At 32.7% G+C, this 26,393-nt stretch overlaps 3 protein-coding genes across 3 annotated transcripts; 1 reads left to right on the top strand and 2 right to left on the bottom strand.

Annotated features, from left to right (window-relative positions):
* The first annotated feature begins 1,451 nt into the window (after window positions 1-1,451).
* Window positions 1,452-9,413, top strand: LOTGIDRAFT_210962 (hypothetical protein). The gene is made up of 17 exons (XM_009066885.1): window positions 1,452-1,493; window positions 3,082-3,178; window positions 3,610-3,729; window positions 3,887-4,006; window positions 4,325-4,441; window positions 4,624-4,740; window positions 5,052-5,168; window positions 6,371-6,484; window positions 6,588-6,701; window positions 6,805-6,918; window positions 7,022-7,135; window positions 7,239-7,352; window positions 7,456-7,569; window positions 7,673-7,786; window positions 8,028-8,147; window positions 8,476-8,598; window positions 8,840-9,413. Exons 1-17 carry the CDS (start codon window positions 1,457-1,459, stop codon window positions 8,994-8,996), a joined length of 1,923 nt encoding a protein of 640 aa, XP_009065133.1. The 5' UTR covers window positions 1,452-1,456; the 3' UTR covers window positions 8,997-9,413.
* A 1,746-nt stretch (window positions 9,414-11,159) lies between these two features.
* LOTGIDRAFT_108246 (hypothetical protein) lies at window positions 11,160-18,734 on the bottom strand (the record flags this gene model as incomplete). The annotated part of the gene is made up of 9 exons (XM_009066884.1): window positions 11,160-11,305; window positions 11,650-11,835; window positions 12,098-12,315; window positions 13,011-13,223; window positions 14,055-14,223; window positions 14,644-14,798; window positions 15,174-15,277; window positions 15,434-15,629; window positions 18,592-18,734. 9 exons carry the CDS (start codon window positions 18,732-18,734, stop codon window positions 11,160-11,162), a joined length of 1,530 nt encoding a protein of 509 aa, XP_009065132.1.
* A 2,518-nt stretch (window positions 18,735-21,252) lies between these two features.
* Window positions 21,253-25,980, bottom strand: LOTGIDRAFT_107933 (hypothetical protein; the record flags this gene model as incomplete). Its single annotated transcript, XM_009066883.1, has 9 exons — window positions 21,253-21,413; window positions 21,669-21,877; window positions 22,077-22,277; window positions 22,515-22,771; window positions 23,150-23,280; window positions 23,728-23,882; window positions 24,266-24,369; window positions 24,739-24,973; window positions 25,838-25,980. The coding sequence occupies 9 exons, from the start codon at window positions 25,978-25,980 to the stop codon at window positions 21,253-21,255; spliced, it is 1,596 nt and encodes a 531-aa protein (XP_009065131.1).
* Between the last annotated feature and the right edge of the window lie 413 nt (window positions 25,981-26,393).

The following is a 26,393-nucleotide window of genomic DNA, read 5'->3' as shown; positions in this document are numbered from 1 at the left end:
TATAAGTTATTGCCCTTGTTCTTGAGAACGCGTTCAATTTTTAGCTCGTAAACTATCTAGAAGGCACAATTCTTGATGGATTTTAACGAAACTTGGCATGAGTGTTCAGAATCACCCAAGGATAGACCCTATTGAAAATCAGAAAAATTGAAAAATATTAAGTATTAGTTATTGCCCTTGTTCTTGAAAACGCGTTCAATTTTTAGCTCGTAATGATTCTAGAAGGCACAATTCTTGAGGCATTTTGATGAAACTTGGCGTGAATATTCGTACTCACCCAAGGATGAACCCTATTGAAAATCAGAAGAATTGAAAAATATTTAGTATGAGTTATTGCCCTTGTTCTTGAAAACGCTTTTAAATTGAGCTCTTAAACACTAAAAGGCATGATTCTTGCTGGATTTTGACAAAACTTGGTTTTATTATTCAGTACCGCGCTGAAGATTGAATATTTGCCTTCTAGAGTTTTCACGAGCTACAGATTGAACACTTTTTCAAGAACTAGGGAAATAACTCATACTCAATATTATTCAGTATCGCCCTAAAGAGTTCAAAAGAAGTGTAGGTTGAATATTTCATACTGGTGATTGTTACTGTACTGCTAAATATTTTTATTCAAAATCAAACCTGCCAGTGGGCGTATATTACTTTGCCTGGCAAGCTATCTTTAATCAATAATAATAATTACGGTATTTCACCAATGATTAGACTCAAATGAAAAAATTTAGAAACAGGATGTTGAGCATTGGAAGATGCGATCACAGCGACTTACACAAGAAATACACTACGTTTTTCGTAGCCGCGCAATACATTATAACCGGGTATATATAAGCTCGATCCGAACTGTATGAAGCTTCTTTATTCAAGCAATACTTGAGGTGGTCGTTCCGTTTGACATTGTTTTCATATTATTAATTCGATAAAACTTTAAGATCGTATTATCCCACCACATCTATGCTAAATTTATAATGGGTCAAATTTGGGATAATCCCTGTTAATTAGGTATTTGTTATGATACGTTTAATGTTGATACAAACAGGTTAAAACATTTTTCTTGACGTCTATCCTTTTATTTATAAGGTGCATATAGCCTTTAAGTATTTATACAGGAATATGTCGTACCTGTTCTTTTTAAGTAAAATAAAATTCACGACCTACTCAAGAAACTATAAGAATTTAATAAGTTCATGTTAAAATCATGCTGACGTTTACCACCATTAGGATATCAAGAATACGGATATCTTATGATTTTATGAGCTTATCTAAAAGTTAATTTCCAACTCTTTAATAGTCAAAATTTATGACATAAATGTATATTAGACTGTATCCGTTAATATTATAAAGTAAACAAATTAAGTAAGGTAAAGACTATGTTTTTGTCAATATTGAAGAAAATTGATTCCTATATAAAGTGAAGCTAGATTTTTGGTTTTCAATATTGGATTTTATTTCGATCATGAAGGGTTTGATTTTCGTTTTGGTCTTCTCTTCGGGTAAGTAACATTATATTAATTTATATTAAAGCAGAATAAAAGGATAAAATCCATCTGAATTACAAAAGAGGAGGTCCAGTCTTCTAAGAGCCCGGATGACCAGAGAGTTTTTCTTGTCTATTTTCGATGTGTGAAGTAATTCTAATTTTTAAGGTCTTTAGTATTTGCACAAAAACCCTAGTAAATGCATGAATGGACTCGGTAATAAGGTGTACATATTTTTTTCATTTGAGATATTACCTCTAACTTTCCACTATTCTATTACAATAAAAGTTGGGCACTGTTAATATTATATGTCTCCACATGTATAGACCTGCCGAGCTGGTAACAGCAAGTTAAGGCATTTTTGGCTTAAACGGTTTACGCCTTGTAAATGCCAATCATTAATAAGGGACAGACTTTTCAAATAAAGCAGAAAGCAAAATATCTAAAATATGATCTTCTTTACAAACAGTTTACATATTTTTTTTACTTTTTTCTGAACCAGGACATGTTTCCATGCAATGTCTATGATTATCATCTAGCTAAATTTACTTGCTTAGGGTACAATAAACCATTATGATTATGACCAATAATAATTACCAAACTGTGTCAAGGAACAGTCACACGACGATGTGACCGAGGAAATATTTTCAACGGTTTGTATTGGATAACTCATTCACAAGAGAAAGTGGGTGTTTCAAGTATACATTAAAACTATTCATGTGTTGAGACATGCAGTATTTTACAAAAACGTAAGAGCAAACCAATTATAATTTGAGAATGAACTAATTGTCAATAAGACTCGAAATAAAGTAACCATGTAGGAGGGAAAATATATCACGATCCTTGATGATTTATATTCTGTAACTTCTTGGTTTGAGTTAATTAAGATTTAATGAAATGGAAAAACTACTTATTATCGTATGTGACCATCATTTAATAGAATTGTTGGATGGTAACGCCTATTAAATAAAATGTGTCCTTTACTGACATGGTAATTATACATGCTGTAGCCACACGCAATAATAAATTCAACTTGCTATACAATTAGAAGGATATTATTGAATTAGATTGTGTTGAAAACGATCAAGTAATTGTAAACTGAGACTACGTCTTAAAAAGTCCAACATATCCTGCTTTTTAGAAAGGGGAAGGTTTTGCTTTCACACAGGTTCAGATAACTCGTTTATGAATTGAAAAGGGAGGCTGTCTGATAGTCTGGTTTGGCTTGAAGATATATGTAAAGGTTAGAACTCGGCATTTTTTTATAATATTAAAAATCCAACATCCGAGGAATTTTTATCACAAGCAACTTTATAGGGACAGATTCGACCTATCGTACCTTATTTTATTTGAACTAAGGTAATCATTAACAGTGTTCACAGATCAACACTGTTCCCAGGGAAAGTGTTTTATTTGACTTAGAAACCGACCGACACATTTATTTGAAACTCAAGACTGAGACGTATTCAACACAGTCAGGCCTTCTTGAGTCGGTAATCTAATAGATAAATTCCCCGGGATTTTATTTATCAAATGAGATGTATAACCTCTATATGACTATTATAAAAATGTTACTCCTTTATAAGTGTACATTTTATTTCAGTTGGGGCTAATCCTCTGTGTCCCTGTCCGTTGAACTATGAACCTGTTTGTGGTGTTGATGGCAAAACCTACAATAATGAGTGTCATCAACAATGTGTGTAAGTCTTAATTCCTTTATTTGCTATTTATTGCATTGTTCCATCATTCATTCCACCATGCGGAATTCATGAGGAAGGAAGAAAGAAATAATAATTTTAAAACGCATCATAATGACCTATTAAAATGACTGATTGGCAGTCATTTAATATCTTTGTTTATTTTTGAATATATTTTCATTGCTTTTCGATGTGGCAATTGCGGTACATTTGTTGTGAACCATGAAAAGAGTGGGTTAGGCAATGTAGCCGATACTCTCACTGTAGGTGTATTCCAAAAACCGCCTTTTTATTCAAACTTCTCTGAATTTGACAAGTGCAATATTTGATTTAACCGGAATATAGACACTTTTAAAAAATTAGAACCCAACCATTACACACAGCCTTTCTATGTTAATAACGGACAACTTGTTTCTGTAATCTTGAATTTTCAGTGGAGTTGCAAAAAAATCGGATGGAAAATGTCCTCCAGTTTGTGCCTGTCAGTTGATAGATGAACCAGTTTGTGGTGTTGATGGTAAAACCTATAGTAATCAATGTGAACTGGACTGTGTGTAAGTTTTCATAGAATGATGTATTTAAGTCTAACTTAATCTTAATGACTGTCTCTTGAGGACGTACTTTGATAACGATAACCAATAATTTTAACTAATTTTAAGTGCATACTGTTCGGAGACATTGTAAACAACACGCCCCTTTTCACTATTTCAGTGGAGTTACCAAGAGATCTGATGGTAAATGTCCTCCAGTTTGCGCCTGTCAGTTGATAGATGAACCAGTTTGTGGTGTTGATGGTAAATCCTATAGTAACCAATGTGAACTGGACTGTGTGTTAGTTATCATATTTTCTAAGAATGGTTGTTGTTAATTTTATTTGATTCAAAAACGAACATTTATTGATGAACTTACTTTGATAACGATAAACACTAGGCGAACTAATGTTTGTCTTTCAAAAACACTGAAAACAGCATTGCTCTTCTTCAATGTGTCAGTAAAGTTACTAAAAGATCCTACAGAAAGCAGTATGTTAGAACGATTGTTGGTTTTATCTAAGTCAAATTCATCCAAACCGAATATTTCACGATGACGCACTTAGTTGATGTTAAACAATATTTAAACTAATGATAAAAAGACATTTTGCTTTTTCAGTGGAGTTACCAAGAGATCTGATGGAGAATGTCCAGTTTGTGCCTGTCAGTTGATAGATGAACCAGTTTGTGGTGTTGATGGTAAAACCTATAGTAACCAATGTGAACTGGACTGTTTGTAAGTATAAGAAAATTTTACCAATTAAAAAGAAAATATATTGATATGGCAATATCACGCTTGAACTTGCAAATTGAAACCAATATAAATTATCATTGATGATCAGTATAGGGATTCGAATATAAAGAAGATTTTTGTCCTACCATTTTCTAAGTTGGTTAAGTTGATTCTCACCATTTCAGTGGAGTTACCAAGAGATCTGATGGGGAATGTCCAGTTTGTGCCTGTCAGTTGATAGATGAACCAGTTTGTGGTGTTGATGGTAAATCCTATAGTAACCAATGTGAACTGGACTGTGTGTTAGTTTTCATATTTTCTTGTCAAATTTATTTGATTCTAAAACGAACATTTATTGATGAACTTACTTTGATAACGATAAACACTAGTCGAACTCATGTTTGTCTTTCAAAAACACTGAAAACAGCATTGCTCTTATTAAATATGTCAGTAGGCTAAAGTCGCTAAAAGATCCTGCAGAAAGCAGTAAGTTAGAACGATTGTTGGTTTTATCTAAGTCAAATTCATACAAACCGAATATTTCACGATGACGCACTTAGTTGATGTTAAACAATATTTAAACTAATGATAAAAAGACATTTTGCTTTTTCAGTGGAGTTACCAAGAGATCTGATGGAGAATGTCCAGTTTGTGCCTGTCAGTTGATAGATGAACCAGTTTGTGGTGTTGATGGTAAAACCTATAGTAATCAATGTGAACTGGACTGTGTGTTAGTTTTCATATTTTCTTGTCAATTTTATATGATTCTAAAACGAACATTTATTGATGAACTTACTTTGATAACGATAAACACTACACGAACATCAAATGACTTGTTCAGTATATCACTTATAAAGTGAATGTGACAAATAACGACCAAATTTCTCCAATATTTACCCCATTCATCATGGAATATCTCAAAGACTAATCAAGATATTTTAATTCTGTAAAGTTTATCACCGAGGGGAGATGTTAATATTTCAAATCTTCAAAAATGACCAGGTTATGCTATCGGTTGTATTTCAACAGATAGAGGAAACATTTTCATTTGCCCACCCCCCCCCCCTCCCACTTTTTAAAGACCTTATATATTGAATAACTTTTTCTATATTTCAATATTTTTTTGTTTTCACTTGCTCTAACTACTAGTACACCATAACATTTACAAAAACAAAATTATTTTATTTTAATTATTTCAATTTTCCGTTTACACTGCTATTATAAAGACCTCAATTACCGGTATATAGACCTCCATTTCAGCTATAAATGTAACTATTCATGGTGAAAATTAATTTGACGTCTGGTTTTCTTGAAATTCAATACAAAACGTTCTGTGTTGTCATTCTTCTAAGACAATAAATGTGTTAATGTAATTAACCACGATAAAGGGCAATAACTCTCACATGTATAGTGATATTTGGTGACGATTCAAGTTGTTTTTTTTTTAAATACATGTATGTGAATAAAGTATTCAACTTTCGAAAACTTAGGCAGGTGGATTGGAAAACACGGACCTAACAAACCTTGACCTTACATTTAAAATGTATATAACATTTCGTAAAAATATATTTAATTGTCAGTGAGGCGTCATTTTAACAATAACACCCATTATATATACATTCTATATACTATCCCATACCATGCATTCCAAAAGTAGTTCTTTAAAGCGGTTGAAAGTTGATTAATAAAGTTAAGTAACTTAAAGTCTAAAACTTCCATGTCTATTTAAAATCTTTTAAAACAGCTTCACATTTAAAGTATCTTTAACGCTTTCTGCTATTACTTTCTATAAATATATTTGAGGTTTTTATTTCTATGTAACAGAGGCGTAGAAAAGAATTCTGATGGAACTTTTGATTAATTATAGCAAAAAATACGTGTGGATTTAGACAATTTGACAATAATTCATTATGTGTTTTATCTCGTTAATAGACAAGTAACAAAGAAATCTGATGGAAAATGTCCATGTGCCTGTCCTAGAAATTATGAACCAGTTTGTGGTGAAGATGGTGTAACATATTCTAATGAATGTGAGTTGAATTGTGGGTAAGTGAGAATTCCAATTAACTTTTGGTTAATTATAGCAAAAAATACGTGTGAATTTAGACAATTTGACAATAATTCATTATGTGTTTTATCTCGTTAATAGACAAGTAACAAAGAAATCTGATGGAAAATGTCCATGTGCCTGTCCTAGAAATTATGAACCAGTTTGTGGTGAAGATGGTGTAACATATTCTAATGAATGTGAGTTGAATTGTGGGTAAGTGAGAATTCCAATTAACTTTTGGTTAATTATAGCAAAAAATACGTGTGAATTTAGACAATTTGACAATAATTCATTATGTGTTTTATCTCGTTAATAGACAAGTAACAAAGAAATCTGATGGAAAATGTCCATGTGCCTGTCCTAGAAATTATGAACCAGTTTGTGGTGAAGATGGTGTAACATATTCTAATGAATGTGAGTTGAATTGTGGGTAAGTGAGAATTCCAATTAAGTTTTGGTTAATGATAGCAAAAAATACGTGTGAATTTAGACAATTTGACAATAATTCATTATGTGTTTTATCTCGTTAATAGACAAGTAACAAAGAAATCTGATGGAAAATGTCCATGTGCCTGTCCTAGAAATTATGAACCAGTTTGTGGTGAAGATGGTGTAACATATTCTAATGAATGTGAGTTGAATTGTGGGTAAGTGAGAATTCCAATTAACTTTTGGTTAATTATAGCAAAAAATACGTGTGAATTTAGACAATTTGACAATAATTCATTATGTGTTTTATCTCGTTAATAGACAAGTAACAAAGAAATCTGATGGAAAATGTCCATGTGCCTGTCCTAGAAATTATGAACCAGTTTGTGGTGAAGATGGTGTAACATATTCTAATGAATGTGAGTTGAATTGTGGGTAAGTGAGAATTCCAATTAACTTTTGGTTAATGATAGTAAAAAATACGTGTGAATTTAGACAATTTGACAATAATTCATTATGTGTTTTATATCGTTAATAGACAAGTAACAAAGAAATCTGATGGAAAATGTCCATGTGCCTGTCCTAGAAATTATGAACCAGTTTGTGGTGAAGATGGTGTAACATATTCTAATGAATGTGAGTTGAATTGTGGGTAAGTGAGAATTCCAATTAAGTTTTGGTTAATTATAGCAAACATTACGTGCGAATTCAGACAATTTGACAATAATTCATTATGTGTTTTATCTCGTTAATAGACAAGTAACAAAGAAATCTGAGGGAAAATGTCCATGTGCCTGTCCTAGAAATTATGAACCAGTTTGTGGTGAAGATGGTGTAACATACTCTAATGAATGTGAATTGAATTGTGGGTATGTTTAAAAATACAAAATAGAATTGGAAAAAATTCAGAGAGCGGAAATGTGCAAAACGTTGTTTGCCAAAGAGAAAACTATTTGTATTGAACTAAGAAATATATAAACCAATTTGTTTTTCATGTGTTTTGCATTTATCCCCCCTTTTAGCTATTTAACAGCTGTGTCTGAAATTTTGTCGTCTTTCAATCTGAAAATTGCTGCTTGTAATTTTTTTTCATATTATTGTCATTTACAGTGAAGTACTTCTGAGGCATTCAGGCAAATGCGAAAAGATATGTTCATGTACCAAAATATATGATCCTGTTTGTGGTGCTGATGGTATAACCTATTCTAACCTGTGTTTATTAAATTGCCAGTAAGTAAATGTTCTTAATCCTAGGGAATATACCAGCCATTACGAATATAACCTGATGGTTGACCACCATCAATTAGATGCGCTTAATTGCATACGTGACACTATATATCCTTTCAAAGCTTTATTTGAACTATTGTGAGGAAGGAATTTACAATTATTATTCGACTATTTTCGGTGTTACTTTGATGACAATTGCTTTTGCTTTTTACACTGTTTCTTAGCAGAATTGTACTCTACTCATTGCTGGCAATATTAATGAGTTTTATGTCAATTATTCTTTTAATCATTATCTATCTGAGACATATTAATACTTTAATGTATATTTTAGGGACGTCAATTGGGCTTATAATGGTGAATGTTTTGATCCATGTGCTATTTGTCCTAATATATACAAACCAGTATGTGGATCCTCATTGTTAACATATCCTAATGAATGTTTCATGGCTTGCAAGTAAGTTCTCGTCTAGTTCTAGAATCACATAGTCTTATAATCGAATTTTTACCTTACAAATAAGTGGATAACTGGACGACATGGTATTACATCTCACACATTAAACTATTCACTATGCCGATGATTTTATTGGGAATAACTTCAGGTATGGGACGTTGGGCAATTGCATATGCTCCAATAAGGAAAATTATGATTCTCTATTTTAAAAATTCTGCACAAAACATACATTTCTTTTTTCCAGAAAGGTTAAGAAATTATTTGATGGATCATGCCCTAAGTTAACTCCACATGGAAATGATGGAATACATAATAATCAAGGCAACAGAAATAACTTTAACACAGACAACTCGATAGGAAATTATGTTGGGGGTCGAGGACAAAGAGGATTTCCTATTTAGTATAAATTTTTAAAACTCTCCATTCCCTCTGGCATAATGAATTTCATTTAATGTGATAATTTAATTGTAATGTATGCATAATCATTTTACTTTGTTAATTACACAAATCAATCAATTCCATTCAATTTTCATATTTTTTATAAAGCAGTACCCTTATTTTCATTTATGAAAATGAAAATTCTAATACTTATATGAACAGAATGTAGAGGTGTTCTAATGACTTGGAAAAATGCCAGTTTGTCTCACATGTCTATAATTAATTCATAATTAGCTAAATTAGAAGAGAATTACCAGCCGAATTCCAATAAGTGACCGATCAAGAAAGGTAAAAAAGTATTTTTTATTTATCCGAACTGTATATACATGGACATTTATGACTGGTTAAAACTCTTAATTGTATACAATAAGAACATAATTATATGATTAGAAATACATGATAATTCATTAGAAACACCATTTAATCAAATTAATTAGACACTAAACAATGAGGAAAACCCTTCTTTAACGGAACCTACCCATAGGGGCATTTGTTTACAAGCTGACAGTGCCCCATTTTAGATAATCCATCATGTATCAGAACAGAATTTTTAGGTGCCTATCTTTTACATTGAAACAAATGGGTGGGATTAGTGTTCAAAAAAACAGCATTCTTGGGTACAGACGTCACAGAACAGACAAGTTGTTGAGTTAGCTATTTAGTCGTCTATTACGTATTTGGATCTCATATCACTTTACAGTCACTGCTGCAAACGCCGACAATTTTGAAAAGCTATTTGCGATGCAATGGCAATATGGTATGCAATGTCTTTCATCAACATCAGATATGTTAGACAAATATCAGAACAGCAAAATTTTATAACTAGTTTGAGTTTCGCCAACGTTTTTCAAACATTGAACTTTCCACTTCACCCCTTTGTTATTAGTGTACCGAATTACTAAATGTTAACCTAAATTCAACATAAAAATTCAATTTTATATTAGATGTATGAGTATGTCCAACGTGGATTGTCATTAAGTATACACAAACACAATGAGAGGTTACGTATTAGGACACCAATAAGTTCAATGATGAATTGTACATTTTTATTCATATTGATTCAGCCCTACCACGAGATAATATAACTTCTATAATTTCGAAATCATCATTTCTAACAGTTTATGGTAAACACAACACAGTCAGTGAGAAGGTGTCAAGTGTGAAAAATGGTGGCCGTGGATTAATCTCAGCTGACCCTAGTTTTCTTAGTCTGGTGACCTAATAAAAGCATTCTTTCTTTATTAAAACCGACCCATATTTTAAAGGATAAGGGTACGGATAACCCGGGAGGTACCAATAAGTTTGGTGTAGGAATATATCTAATAGACAGGGTCTGTGTGAACCTCAGTTGTTATCCTTCGGAAAATGGCTATTACTTCCTTTCTGTCTGTCTATTTTAAAACTCTAAAGTGACATGTCAAATATCTGATGTTTATAATTAAGGTAAAGCAATAAACCATATTTTAAAAGTAATAACCAAATAGAAACCTTCAACTCTAAAGAATCAATGAAAGGATTTAAAAATATATATATTTTTTATTTCCCATAACTGGTTTGTGCATTAGTAAATTCTGTGAAACATTCTGGAACAGATGTTAGTTATGTTAATGTAAAACGCACATGGCCAGAAGTACATTATGACTCCCTTTCCATACAGACGGGCGTTTTAAAACACTAACACGGAAAGTAAACTTGTTATTGATAAAACTATTATAACGGACAAATAAAAAATACGTGATATTATTGAGTAGTAGGATTATGTGTATACATTAAGGAACATCACAGTTCGAGTCTACAGTTTACCATGGCTTATTGTTGGAATGTACTTTTCATTCTGGTCGTTTTCCACATCAGCAGATTTCAATTCGTACGCGTTTCCTTTACTATTTCCTCTGAAATAAAAATGATATGAGTAACTATTTAAGAGAACATTCTAGAAAACAAGCGTCTGGATCATGAGTAGAAATTTAGATTGGACCATACTATTAGATTCCTATGTGCATTTATCACTGCTGTTGTCAAAATATGTGTCCAATTCTGCGAATTTTTATTATCGATTTTCGTTCTCAAAAGTGATACAGATAGCTTGAACAGAACTTCTTGAACCTGTTTATCTAGATAGGTTCCTACCTGCTTAATTCCTTGGCATCGTCAATTGTTTCTGGCATCTTTCTGTTTAATGTTTCTGGTAATAGTAAACAAAGTAAACCAGCTATTATACTGCTTGCTCCAAATATTATGAGTGGTAGAGCAATCCTTAAATCGCCACCAACTAATAACCCCTGAAAATAGTATTAGTATAATATATTCTATACATATGATCTCCGACAATATGAAGCACAATGTATAAATGTACGATTGGGGAGCTTCGGGAAGACAGGCTTTAATCTAATAATCAAAATTTATAGGCCTAACTTGAGAAATACGTACAAAAGTAAAAATGCAACTAAGAACGGTGTCCGTTGCGATGTAATGTTTGAATTGAAACAGTAGCAAATAGAAGAAGCAATTTGTGTTTGCGTCTGATTCTTGTACCGCATTGGAAGCTGTACACTGTACCTGTCAGCTTATAATAATTCATGTCTGTATTAAAATAGATTAAGTCTTAAATTAAACTCACTGAGTCTGCAATGTACGGAGATATCATTCCACCGATACGGGCACACATGGAGCTGGTGCCTAAACCAGAATTCCGTACAATAGTGGGAAACAATTCAGCAGCATATACATATATCACAGCAAATGCACCGGAAGCTCCTAATTTTCCTATCATTGATAAAGCTGTTGTAACCCATGGGTTTGCTGAAATGACAGAATGATAGATGAATCTTTTTACAATAATAATATAATAAGTTCATGACAATCGATTAACTGTAACCAGTTAACTATTTTTAATCAGATTGGCATATTTCATGCTTCTAAAATTTGAATTTACAGAGGTCAATGTTCAGTTAATGTATGACATTGTCGTTTAAGATTTCTCGAAGGCAAGTATCATTTGAGACTGATGAAATCAGCATGACAGCATTTAGAGTCTGTTATCTCACTTTACTCTACTTACCACCATAAATGACAGGTAACATTGTGGCTAAACAGGCAACCCCACCAAGTAACATAGCACCACAGTGAAGAGGTTTTCTTCCAATTCTGTTCAACAGCAAAATAGCTAATACGTAAGATATAGTTTCGGCAATATTGGCGATGGTAAAGTTCAGGTATGGATCTCCACTGAGGTTAGATACGTTCAAACCAAGACCATAGTACACCATGCTTACCACTAGCCTGTGATGAAATATATAGTAACAATTAAATCAGGTAATTACATAATGCTCATATAGTGCCCAGACACAATAACGAAATATATTCACTGTTAAAATAGTGCTCAATACATGTGGTGTAGAAATATTAAAACAGAACTTGAATCATGTTGTTTTAGTTGTCTGAAGATCGCATAGAGCGAAACTGAGTACAACAAGATTCAAGTTCCATTTTAATATTTCTATTACCGGATTAAAAAGTAAAAGTTTATTGAATTTTTCTCATTATATCTATGAAGATTGGAATAGCAGCCTCAAAATAGTTATTTTACTTAATTATTAATCTTAGAATGTCATTGCGTTGGTGAAACACACGTCTTCGAAATTTTTACAGCGGCCCATTTCCAGCCAAAATTTGTGAATTCTTTGGGTTGAAATTTCTAGGAAGAAAATTAAATAATACTATTTCGAGTCTGCTATACCAATTCTCATAATAGTAATTGATAATATTTTTAATAAAAAGCTTTTTACTTTGTCCAAACTATAGTGCATAAATATGTTTATTTAAATGTATTGTTCTTAAAATGAGATTGCAATGCAGTTATCTAATGTATTTGTTCTCTTTGGAGAACGATGAGTTGATTCTGATGTCCGTGCAATCTGAATAAGCGCAATTAGATTTGATTATTTTAACATCAATTATAGAATACAGGTGCTCACCAATTGAAAAATATTATCAAGGATCCAATCAACAGTCTACAATCTGTGAACATGTGCCAGATCTTTGATTGAGGTCCTGTGTCCAGGGTATGTTGATCGAATAGCTTGAGCGGAAGTTCAACTTTGTTGACCTTAGCAGCTTTTCTAATGATATCCTCTGCCTCCTTTTCTCGACCCTTTGATAACAGCCATCTTGGAGACTCTGGTAATAACCTGTTAGTTTAAATTAACAATTTTTCCCATTTTATACATAAAAACAGAAAGAAATATAGACTTTGATTCAATGCAATCTGATTTAAATTAAAATCTGCACGTTTTGCTTTTGTTATGTGTTATACTTAACATTCTTAACAAACCCCAGAATAAACGGGATAATATGTAGAAATTAATTCAGGACACCAAACACTTTACAACACAGTTAGTTTAGTTTTTGAAATCATAAATCTTAAGTGGAGGCATAATTATACTTAAACTTCATGAGTTGAATATGAAGTAGATAAGTAGACTCGTCAACTTAACCACCTACAATTTTTCTCTAATGCTTATCCACGACAACTGACTTCATCTTTAGATTGTTCAGACATTCTTATTTAAATTGTTAGAATCCCGTTTGTTGAATTTTGACATTGCACACAAACACCCTCTCGATTTCTTTTATAACTTGTCTTCCATAGTGTTATTTTCTAGCTTTGAATGAGATTTAAGTGAATAATATATTTTTTCATTTTATTTAGACTAATCTCAACATTTCACATTGTATTTTTAGAAAACCTTTATACAATCCCTTCAATAGTACAGTATTTCACATACATTTTCATAGACATTATTCATGTTTATATTCGTTTTATAGTTTTCTTTCATTTCAGTTCATAATGATTTCAATAAGCAGAAATATGTAACGAAAGGGCACATTAAGACTCATATTGTGTAAATGACACTCAAGTTCCCATTTCAAAGCCATAACCTCTTGAGAAAATTATGATATCTGACAAAGTAAAGTCTCCAAATAATATTAATATCTGTTTACTAAAAAAAGGCACTTACCACCAATACGATAAATAGACAACAGAAGGACAAGATACAGCCAGAGACAAAGTTCTCCAATCACGTATAAAATATGCAATTAACCCAAGCACAAATAGTCCCAGGGCCCAAAACAACATAATGATCATTCCTGCTAGCGCTCTTTTACTGGGTCCAACAAGCTCCATTCCTTAAAAACGATCAAAATGAAAAACACATACAAAACGGCCAAATTAACAATCTATTAAAAAGTTATTGGGTTAAAAAGTGATATAAAAGTAATGTAATGGAGTATTTATGTCCTGCTTGTCTGATCCAAAGTGGGTTAGTAGCAAAATGTAGTGTTCAATTAAATAAATTCTGTAAGGGTTGTGACAATAACTTAATATGAGATAGCAACGCAGAAGAGTTCAGTTTGTCTATAACTTAATATGAAATAGCAACGCAGAAGGGTTTGTTTGTCCTACCAGCAGAAGGGTATGTTTGTCTATAACGTAATATTAAATAGCAACGCAGTAGAATTTTATATGTCAATAACTTAATAAGAAATAGCAACGCAGCAAAGTGTCATATAGATATCCATAAATTACTTTGTTCAAATTAATCTTACCAATGACAAATCCTGTCATAAAAACACCACCATTAGCCATTCCATTAAAAAATCTCAGGACAGAAAAACCAATATACTCATTAATAAATGCTATACCAATACCGGTTCCAATATGAAGTATAATTGACAACATAAGTGTTTTCTTTCTTCCTATCCTGTTCAATAAACAAAATAAATATGTATCGGGGGTGAAATTAGAGACCCCCCCTTTTCTTCTCTTATTTCAAAATACCATGTCTATATATAAAGCATACTGATCGCATGGACTAGGGTCATCTAGTTGACGTACCCATGAGAAGCAAGTATTGATAATGATGGACTTAAAAAATCAATTACGTTGTTGAGTCAAGATACAATGTGGTGAAGCATGAATATGTGTGCCGTATTTCCTAATAATCTTGATCGGCCAGTACGAAAATATATGATCCATTCGGCTTTATAACCATTTATTCGATGAACATATAATGCTTCGATACCCCAATAGTTGATAATCCAAACATAAACAGCGTTCTCTATACAGGTATACTTACAAGTCAGATAACAACCCCAAGCCAAATGCCCCAACAAGATTTCCACCAAAGAAAATCATATTCGAATGAGATCGTAATATTTCATCTCCACATATTAGCTTTATCTAGAATAAAAAGAAGAAAAAAACTATCATGGCCATTTTATTTTTATTTTAAATGCTTCCAATGATTTCCAATATTCGAGTGATCTGAAGCACGCTGAACCTGGGATTTATTGTCTCATCCTATAATCCCTCCGAGAAGATTGGATTAATACTCACGTCCATAAGAAGGGTGGACTCGTAAATTGACTGATCATACACCCATTTGTCACAAGATTCCTCTGATCCATCCGAACCAAAAACTTTGCATTTCGATAAACCATCTTTTGCGGTTGGAATCGTTTTATTTATCAAGTCGTCATGCCATTTACCTTGGCTGATATATGTATCATTTGGGAAGCTTGGAATAGCACATCTAAAAATGACAAAGACATGCATTAAATCAATTCATGCTTAAGAAAATCGACCGTTTCTTTCAAGGAACAGATTCGCCATCCGTGAAATGTTTAGCAAATCAGTAATAGGTTTTACACCTAAGCTCAACGTCGAAGTTTGAGCCTTCAAATCCATATGTGGCCGTTGGAAATTTTAAATAACGACTCGCCTTATCTTCATATTCGTCCAAGAGGGTTTGATAAACATTTATAGAAAATACATGTATAGAAATAGATATCAAAATTTCAAGTTGGGAGGTATTTTTGCGCAGTTTTAGTACTTCTAAAGACTATTTACATATATTCAAGACCCAAATCGACCCCCGAAAATGGCGAACCGAATAAAAACTCCAGGTTCCGTTAAACCATATTTATACCTTAAATAACGAAACACAATTTTATGGTATACTACTCCTTAGTTTTATTACACACTACGTACACACTACGTTTCAACAGTCTACTTTCTTGTACCATATTTCCTCACTTCATCTGATGATGACAATGTAAACGTAGTGTTTAATGATACTAAGGAGTAGTATTCCATAAAATTGTGTTACGTTATTTAATGAGATCTTTACCCCTAAATGTCGTCAAAGGATTATATTTATACCTGGTTTTATTACTGTTACAAATTACTGTATCATGATCATGACAAATAATTTTGGATGGCGAACTATAGGCGTATTACCAGTATATGTCAATTCACTGAACATAATGTAAGATATCAACAGAAAATTAGTCTATCAATCGTAATGCTTCGAACCCAATGATATGCGATTCAAGCATGTCAAATTTTCTCACAATCTCTTGTGAACAATTTTACAAGTAATAATGAAAAAAACCACATACATATTTATCTTATAATTTATGTTAAAGCTATCATGCAAACACTTTTTTTATCATCTCATGAACTACCAGTCAAGCAAAACCAAAACTGCAAAAATCCTACTTTCGAAGGCTGAGTAAACTTAAATCATTATCAAATATGTGTATATTTTTAAATAAAAATAACTACATGTATAATCAAATGTACATCTTCTATTGCTAAATCTATAAATAATTGAATAGACTAACCTACACATAAAATATGACTCTTTTATCTACAATGCTTGTTTTATGTCTTTTGAAAATACAACAACTGTCGTTACTCTTCAACCCGAATCACTAGATATATAATGTTGAAATAAAAAGCCAGGGGCACGGTCAGTTTAAACCTTTTTCCACCCGCATACCCATTTCCTAGAACCCTATCGCCCACCATATTCAAAGTTACGTTGGTTGGACTGTAACGAATTCATGAATTTTGTCCAATATTCAAAAGAGATCACTTTAAAAAGCTCAGAATATATTCTCTATTGTGTACGCTTGTATTCCAGGTTTTGAACAAAGGCCATACATAATAATTAGATAAAATATTTAAGATCTTAATTACTTCAGGGTAATTTCATAATTAAACTTTTCAACACCACACACCAGTAATCGCATGGTATAAAAAGACGCAATCATTCCAAAATTGTAAATGAAAGTATAAATCTGTGTCTGAAACTCGACAAACTGATATCCTTTTACTTGACAACTAAACTGGCTGTATTGAATAGAAAATGGGATGATAACATGACCTTAATAAGACTTTAATATGACAATAGACGTTAATAAAACAATGAGGTGCGTATTCATTTCGTCGTAAAGCCTATTACATAGATATACATTTAAAGATAGAGTATTTACAGTAAGTAGTTAACAATAACATTCCTTGTTAAAACAAAATCGTGTATCCGTTCAATTTTAACTTGTTTTTATTTCTATATATACATGTACATGTAACTGATTTATTTTCACAAAAAAACCTCCAAAACACCATGACTTGTGCCCTCTAAGATCCTCAAAGGGAAATTTGTCTTTAAAGGTATACTACCTTTTAGGATGACAAAAAAATTGAAATTTTTAAATTTGGCCAAAATGGGTCTTTGTTAATCTGCTGTCATAGATCCGTCAGACTTAGTAATAATTCATTAAACTGAGTAATTTGAAACATGCTTGGAGTTAGTTTAAGCGATATATCATCTTATATAGAGATTCTATTGTTTAGTCATGGCACCTTGCAAGTCCAACTGATGAATGTATACACCTGTTGACCAGTGTTTAAGTTTAAGTAGTATTCCTTAAAGATACATTTAAATATTACATTAAATAAAATTATAATTTGTAAAAAAATTGTTTTGAAAATTGTTGTACTATTGTAGTTTATTGTGCATATTATTTAATGGTAGACAATTAAATATAATATGATGTTGTTTACTATAAGAACACACCGGGTGCACGATATTCAATCTTCACCCTATCGAAGGTAGGGTTATTGACATTTCACGCTTGTTTTCACGGACACATATTATACATTTGCTATTGTTTTGTTTGTTTTCTCAGTTTGAGTTGGTTTTAGCAGGTTGATAAAATCTAAAACTGGAAAGCGACTTTTGCTTTGTTTGATCCTTATTATATTGTATGCTTTCTACGCATTTGTGATTCATACCACCACTTTAACGGGGATGTTTAAAATTAGTTTTCTATAACAATCCAATTCATACATCGTTGATCTGCAGAGAAAATTCACTGAACACTGACGTCTTCTACTCCACCATCTTACTTGTTGTCGACTTATATCACAAATCGGCCCTAGTTCATGTAGTATTAATATTATTATGATGAATCCAATCCAGGAATAACAACAACAGAGCACAGCTACTGAACTGAGAAATTAAATTGACGTCACTATGAAGCCAAATGGTACTGAAGATCGCGAGAACGTGAAGAAATGCAACAATCACAGACGTAGAAAGCGAAATAGGAATATAGCGAATTGAGGCAATAGTTTACTTCAGTACACATGTATAGTCCAAAACACCAGTGTTTTTAAGCTCTAAAAGAGTATGAAAAGATAATTACCTGAAGTTAGGAATAGCCAGAATAAATACAGGAAGCAAAACTTGCATAGCAATAGAAATAGATGGAATGCATACTGTTATATACAATCTTTTCTGGTAGGCTCCAAATTCACCCAAGTATTCCAATATATCGTCAAATTTCATTTCGAAAGTTTAGTCCTGGAAAGTCATTCACCGTTATTTCATGTACCCTTATGTGACGATTAACTGTATACCTTTATTTATGCGCCGTATACACTTATACTCGTCACGATAATACAATGAAATTCATAGGCTGTCCTGAGCTCAATTTGAAATCGCTATAGGTCGCACTCTAAGGTAAGGATGAATATTTCATATACAAATATCCTTTGTCAATAAAATACTTCACACCATGTATGTATGTATGTTTAGTCCTTGTGCTCTAGTGACAAAGGGCAATCTAATGGCCATTTTGAGACAAAACTGAGAAATAAATGTCTTATAAGTAACATAATCATATTCTTAAATTGGAAAACAAAAGATTTAGCCCGAGGATATAAAACAATAGTGTGTGCTGAAGATACACCCATTCAAAAAGAGTAGTGGTGAAGGGGAAAATTGGTTGTATCATTTCACTTGACTAGTATAAAACTAGTTCATTGCCTTTAAATGTTTTAAATTTGAAATTCTTTCCAAACTTTTCATTAAAAGAGTATGCACTGAATAACAGAAACAACCCCCACCCCCTTTTGTTGACGCCGCTGTGCATGAGTGTTCTGGGTGGTTATAAACACGCATCAAAAACAATATTGGATTGGCTCTTTAACTAAAGGTTATGTTTCGGCTTTGTTGATTCAGATAGATTGTAAAATTTCAAATTGTCAAAATCAGCCAAAAACGTGTTTTCTAGTGTGCTTATGATGCAATTGTGAGCAGAGAGACGATCGCGGACAGGACAACGGACATAGGTTACCATATACGCACCACTAATACATATCGATTTCAAAATTCTGTCACACTTTCAGCATATATGAAACTATGTATGGTTCTTAAATGGATAAAACAATACGCTGTTTGTGACAATAAAATGCTTTAATGATATTTGGACAATACTTATTCAGAACACTAAAGAACGCAAACGTTGTGTCTATAACTGCCTTTTCGCAGTGTCATGCAACTATATTGATCAGCGGAAAGGCACATCGACTTTGATAGAATGTCAGTAGTTGACAGAAACACGGACAACATCAGTAAGAATATTAAAAAGCACTGGCGGGGACAAAACAAGGGAGTTGTTTTATTTTCCTTGCTGACAAAACATTCCCAATATAAATAAATGCACGTTAAATCCTTTCAAGTCCAATTCATGATCAAAGTCGCATATAACTTGGGATATATCTTCATCAATATGATTCCATTTCCAGGTGACCCTGGAAAAAATATTTATCAAAAAATACATAATTATGGTATGAAGTTAAAAAAACCGTTTATTTCGTAATATTAATTATATTTATATTATTCGGAGTTTCCCTTAAACCAGGTCGGTGTTATTGTCTCGTTTCACCCTGCCATGTATATTGACACTGCTATACCTCTTTCTTGTCCCAATAACCTAAAACTATGTGATCGAGTAACCATAACTTTAAATTTGTCGGAAACACATTGAAGTATTACATTAGATCTATTGTAAAAAGTTCTGTTTAGGTTAAAGTACATGATTTAAATTATTCTGGTCAGTCGCAGACGGGGCACTGTGGAGACAACGCAATTGTTCCACTGCTGTGGTGTTGTTCTCTGGGCCTAGTGTCCTGTAGGTAGGTCGCGACTCGGGAGTAGGTTAAATAGAGTCAGATTGGTCTGCATAAGCGAGAGGGGAAGGGAAGGGAAAGTAATGGTATGTGCGCTGTGCTTCCTTGTTTGGTGTTTCTTGGCTAATTCTTGTAAGATCTTTCTCTTGTTTTTATATCATCAAAGTGCATTGTATCGACAATTGAAACGTCTGTTACTGTTTCTGTGTGGAGCTGGCTCGCCCACATATATACAGTCAAGTAACCTAATTTCTTGCTAACCTATTTTTCGTGAATCTCCGGAAATGGTTAATGATTTACATGTGTGACCGTCGCGAATGCTTGTTTTGATAAATATGAGTTATTTGTACAATGTCCGCTCGTAGAATAAATCCAGTAGTTTCAAGCAAGGTAAAATGTATTAATGTATACTTTGTCAAAAACAAAATTGCGGATTTTAGGTATGTCACAATTTTTTTATCGGCCGAATTTCCTTATAATCCCAAGCTGTAATCGGAAATCCATGTGTCGTCTGCTAGAATGTAGTCCTACGAATAAAGTCACGTGATCAACTAGTGGATTCCGCGTCAGCAGAAAAATTCTATGGAACACAATGTGGGCCATATTCTTATGTTGTTCCAATGACTTTTAGCAATAAATCACGCTACGTATCTTATTTTGTCCGTCACTATTTTTTTTAAATCGTGGTTCGTGCTGAATCCTTATATGCACGAAAATAGGTTACACCACTGTATAATCTTTCATATTCTGATATATTTTCATCTCAATGGCTTGTTGTTCATACCTATTTGGATAAGCATAGGACCCTGTCTATACGGTATTTCAAGGCAACTTATCTTCGAAATCAAGAAATACATTCCTTTACAATTTATATGCACTGCTTATAGAAAGTGCTAGTCACATATTATTGTTATTCTTACCAAATTCTTTGCATCTTCAATTGTCTCTGGTAATTTTCTGTTCTTGGTTTCTGGTAGTAATAAGGCAAGTAATCCAGCGGCTATTGCTGCACTACCGAATATAATTAACGGTAGCGCTTTTCCAATTTTACCATCTACTATAAAGCCCTAAACAGAAGATATGCCATGATAATGTCATTATAGGCCTTCCAATACTGTTAAGAATAGTATCCATTAAAAAGGTTTGGTAGTGAAACGAAAGGTTATTTTTGTATTATATTACATTAGTTTGATAGTGTCAAGTCTTCTACGGTTAACTAAATATTTAGAATCGATAAGTATAATCCTTCCTGGAAGTTGGTAGTGAAGCATTGGAGTTTCAAATACATTAGTTTTTAAAGGAAAATAACAAACCATGTCAGCAATATAAGGAGAAACAATTCCACCAATCCGGCCAAGAAATGAGCTGGCACCAAGACCAAAATTACGGGCTTCAGTTGGGAAGAGCTCACATGAAAATATGTATAAAACTGCAAATGCAGCTGATACACCAAATCGTCCCATCATAGAAAAAGTTATCGTTATCCAATCAAGGGCTGAAATTGAAGGAATACTACCTCTTAGAATGAACATAAAATGTTCAAATTCGGCCAATAAGATAGTATATCTTTCTGAAGGCCTATCCAGTACCATAACTATAATACACAATCCCTATTATTATTAAAGCTACGAAATTCTTAAAAAGCCTTAAAAGTGTTCAGAATTTAGAAATAATTCTATATGACAACTTACACTGATCACCAAATAGCACTGGAAACAATGTGCTTATGCACGCAATTCCTCCAATCAGCATACTAAAACAGTGAACTAATTTCCTTCCCAATCGATCCAACAAGAATATACAAAGTACATAAGCTAGCACCTCTACACCAGTCCCAATTGAGAAGTTTACATGTATATTTCCAGTTATATTACCGACATTAAAACTTAATCCGAAGTATACCATGGATAAGACTAACCTGCAAGGAAAAAACAATTATAACTCGTGCCTACAAGCCCGGCGAACGGTTCAGCTAGCGGCGACCAGTGAGCTAGACTCTTTTTATTAAGATGTTGAAACTTAAGCGGTTTCATAAAGAGCCTTGGTGAATTATCCGTCAAGTGGAAATTCTTTCTATGAAATTATTAACTTGGAATATCAAGCATATTTAAATTAATAAGGTTTAATAGACAGAATCTAAAACAATTCAGCTCACCAATTAAAGAAAATGATGCATGACCTCAAAACCATTACTGGAGATGCAAATAGTTTCGATGCTTGAGATTTGGGTGCTTCTACTAAACATAAATTTTCTTTCTCAAATATTTCATCAGGTAATTTGGTATGATTTTCTTTTGCAACTTTACGCAATATCAATTTAGCTTTCTCTGTTTTCCCTTTTGAAATCAACCATCGAGCAGATTCTGGAACAAAACTGAAAAAACAGAAAACCATACTTCTGAAATTGTTAACCTTGCAATGTATTTTATATCTATTTTTAGAGTTGTTGCAATAAGATCTGTACACTATATACAATAATGCTTAACGCGCAAAATCATTGTTAAATGGGGAGAAGAAATATATCTCCGATACAAAGTCACAAAAAGGTATTATAAGTGTTTGATTGATCTTATTAAAATGAGACTCACCAGAGCACTCACTGTTACTCATTATCACTATAAAACAAACTCGTCCTTGAATCTTGACGTTTAACAAAGTTCGTTATGACATACACTCGTGTAAGAACATCTTTTTATATCCAAAAATGTTTGATAAGCGGTTTCGGTTGAATGATATATAAGACTCTTACCAAATAACTGACAGATATACCACTACTATTATACTAGCAACTGCTAATTGAAGTGTTTGCCATGATCTAATAAAATAAGCTAAAATGGCTGTCAAAAACAGTCCAACACAGAAGAACAACTCGACTACCATTCCTGCTAAGGTTCTTTTAGATACACCAACAAGTTCTAATGCTAGAAAAAAAGAGAACAGATGATATTTCACTTACATTTTTCAAATGATATGAAATGTAATTTTCCAGGCTCTTTATAAGTGAAATCAATTGGTTTTTACGTTCTATTTTCTGCTCCTCATGACAAACATTGTTTTCAGAATTCAAAGGTTATATTTATTTTGTTAGAAAGACTTGTGAATTGGGCAAGGTTCTTAAAACAAAAAGGGGTGGCGAATCGAAATTAAATTTGGTTACAAATATACCATATGCAAAATGCATAAAGGACACGGCATAAAACGTTATAACAGTATCAGACAAAAAGTATCAAACAGTGAAATGATTATTATTATCTTCACAACAACATTACTTTAGAAAATATTAACGTTGTCGCTCTATAAGATTTGTAATTCATGATGGCTGGCAAATGATATTTGGGTAGAAATAACTCACCCACATTAATACTTACCTAAAACAAATGACGTCATAAAAAGCCCTATGTCTCCGAATCCATTTAGGAAACGGCAAACTAGTAGTATTGTAAAATTTGGAGTAAATGCTGTTCCAAACTGACTGCCTATAATACATGCAAATGAAATGTACACACCGACTCTTCGCCCTACTCTGAAAATGAAAATATTGTTTGGATAAATAATCTCCAGTTTTTTTCTTTAATCGAATTTAACTAGGAACATCAACTTTAAATTAAACTGAGTTGTATTTGAGTTGATGAAATATATTGATTTTGTAACTAAAACTAATTAACAAACTTCCCTCCCAAACATTTCAACCGAGAATATCCCAAATTTTCATTGAAAATTGTCCTCTGTAAAATGAATTTCAAAGTATAATGGAAAAAGCATTCATATTGAATAAAAATGTTCTTCGTGGATTGGTATTGTTGTATTCTATTTCATAGCTTTCATCCTCTACCACCAAGACCTGGACAATTTGCAATACAATCATAAAGCAGATTAATGTAAAAATATAATTCCTATTTGACTTACATATCAGATAGTGTACCAATAACTAGAGAAGATACCATAAATCCAACTAGTAAAACCATATTAGCATGGGAGCGATAAATGGCTTTGTCACATACAAGATTAAACTGAAAGAATGAAAAAGTATTTCCATTAAGAGTGCGATGGCAGCTCCCTGTTCAAGTTGAACAAAAGATTTGCAAATATAGGTTTTCTCAAGTAGTGCATGTCTCAAGAAGTATTTGTAGCAGTGACATTAAAAGTTAACAATCTGAGTGAAACAGAAATAAGAATATATTTGCCATTCTTATCGCGTTCGCGATTACACAATGTAACACATTTTACAACACATTAGTGACAAAGTATGTTTTTTTTTTCAGACACATCAAATTATCTTTTTGCTGTCATTATATTTGTTTAGTCTATAGTTATGGATACTCGTGATAATATATTTCTACCAGCCAAATGAATAGCATTACAACAGATCATGATCTCACCTCTGACACAATTGTGTTGGTGAAAACTGATGTGTCATAGATCCACTGATTACATTTAGTTCTCTTTGATGCATTCTGTATTTGAGATGTGGTGGGATTGGACAAATTTAATCCATACCAATAACATTTAGAATACTCTTCATTTTCAGTGGGAATCGAAATGTTGATCATGTAATGTACAGACTCGTCTTCTGGATAGTAAGATGTATCATTGAATTCTGCTGGGAGCTTACATCTATATAAACGACAATAGAGTTCGGCCATGATGTCATAAGAGATGGTTTGCGTATCACATAATGCATATATTTAACATTTTGTAACAGTAGTTTGTCCTACCAATTGTCTTAACCAAGTAATGCATTTGTTCTACATTTAGCATATCACAGAGAAGCTGATTTCTCCTATAGTCAATCTTTGTAAGACATATAGAAGCAGGAGGTAAACATTAAGCACACAAGTTAAATGGATATACTACTTCTACGTTTATTACATAGTTTTACTACATTTCGAAACACACGCGGGTAACGTTTTTAAGTAAATTGATGCAAATATGCGATGATTTTCCGAGGTATATTTTTGAAAGTTTTATGTCAAGGCTGTGATAAGTAGTGCACGAAAAGGTTACGCTGAAGAAATCTTGAAATAGGACAGTTTGTCCACAACTTTATAAATAAACGTTCATAATTAAAACAAGAATAACTCCCTCTATCAACATGACAAACCCCTAAAAAAACGTTATTTGAGTTCAAATATTGGAAATTTCCTCACAGTATGAGAAAGGTATAGTAGACAAATGTTTCTTTTACCAGTTTAAGTCTAATTTTTTGGAAAATTAGCAAAAATGACCCTTGAAATACTTATTTGTCATGAAATTACCAACACAAGATTTATCTAGAGTCAAAACCACAATATGAAAATGAACTACATATTTTGTATAAGCAACTAAAAAAGAAAGTAACTGCTAGATAGTGTCAGACGATGGTTATATTTTAAGATAATCAGAACTCATGCCAATTGAGATGGCTGATTAAGTGCATGTTGTAGCATAATAGACTATGTGTACATTAAAGATGAAATTACTAAAATAAGCTACACCTACCTATGTTTTGGTATACCAAGAATAAAATTGGAGAGATGAGATATCATGGCACAAGTTATCAGTGGCAGGCATAGTGTAACGTATACCCTCTTCTGATAGCACCCGAATCCTCCTAATATATTAACAATATCGTCGAACCGCATGTTCATAAAATAACAGTAACACTGAGCTATGGTTTGTTTCATAGACACGCACTATATGTTACTTTTGTGTTCGGGATTCTTTTTGTACCATATTATACGCGGACAATATATATGGCGTTTCTAAGGGTTTGGGGACCAGAAAAGAGACTGGCTCGGCTTTCCTCTCACCCTCCACCCCACACACACTTTCATTTATTTTATCATTTTGCATAGCGAAAGTATGGCCGGTGCCCCCCGCCTGGAAATTTTTGTGGCCCCTGCTCCGCCCTCTCGCCTTATGCTTCCTACGCCACTGAATACAAGGACCGGATTGTATAGATATTAATACATTTAAAAGTTGTCCTATACAGTGCAAAAATACCTGGAGATTATTTAAAGTTAGATATATAAGCATTTAGAAAAAGGATTTATTT

The sequence above is a fragment of the Lottia gigantea genome, assembly GCF_000327385.1.
Source record: "Lottia gigantea unplaced genomic scaffold LOTGIsca_8, whole genome shotgun sequence".
Taxonomy (NCBI): Eukaryota; Metazoa; Mollusca; class Gastropoda; family Lottiidae; genus Lottia; species Lottia gigantea.
Note: the sequence above shows the minus strand (reverse complement) of the source record. Positions and strands in the feature narration are given on the sequence as shown.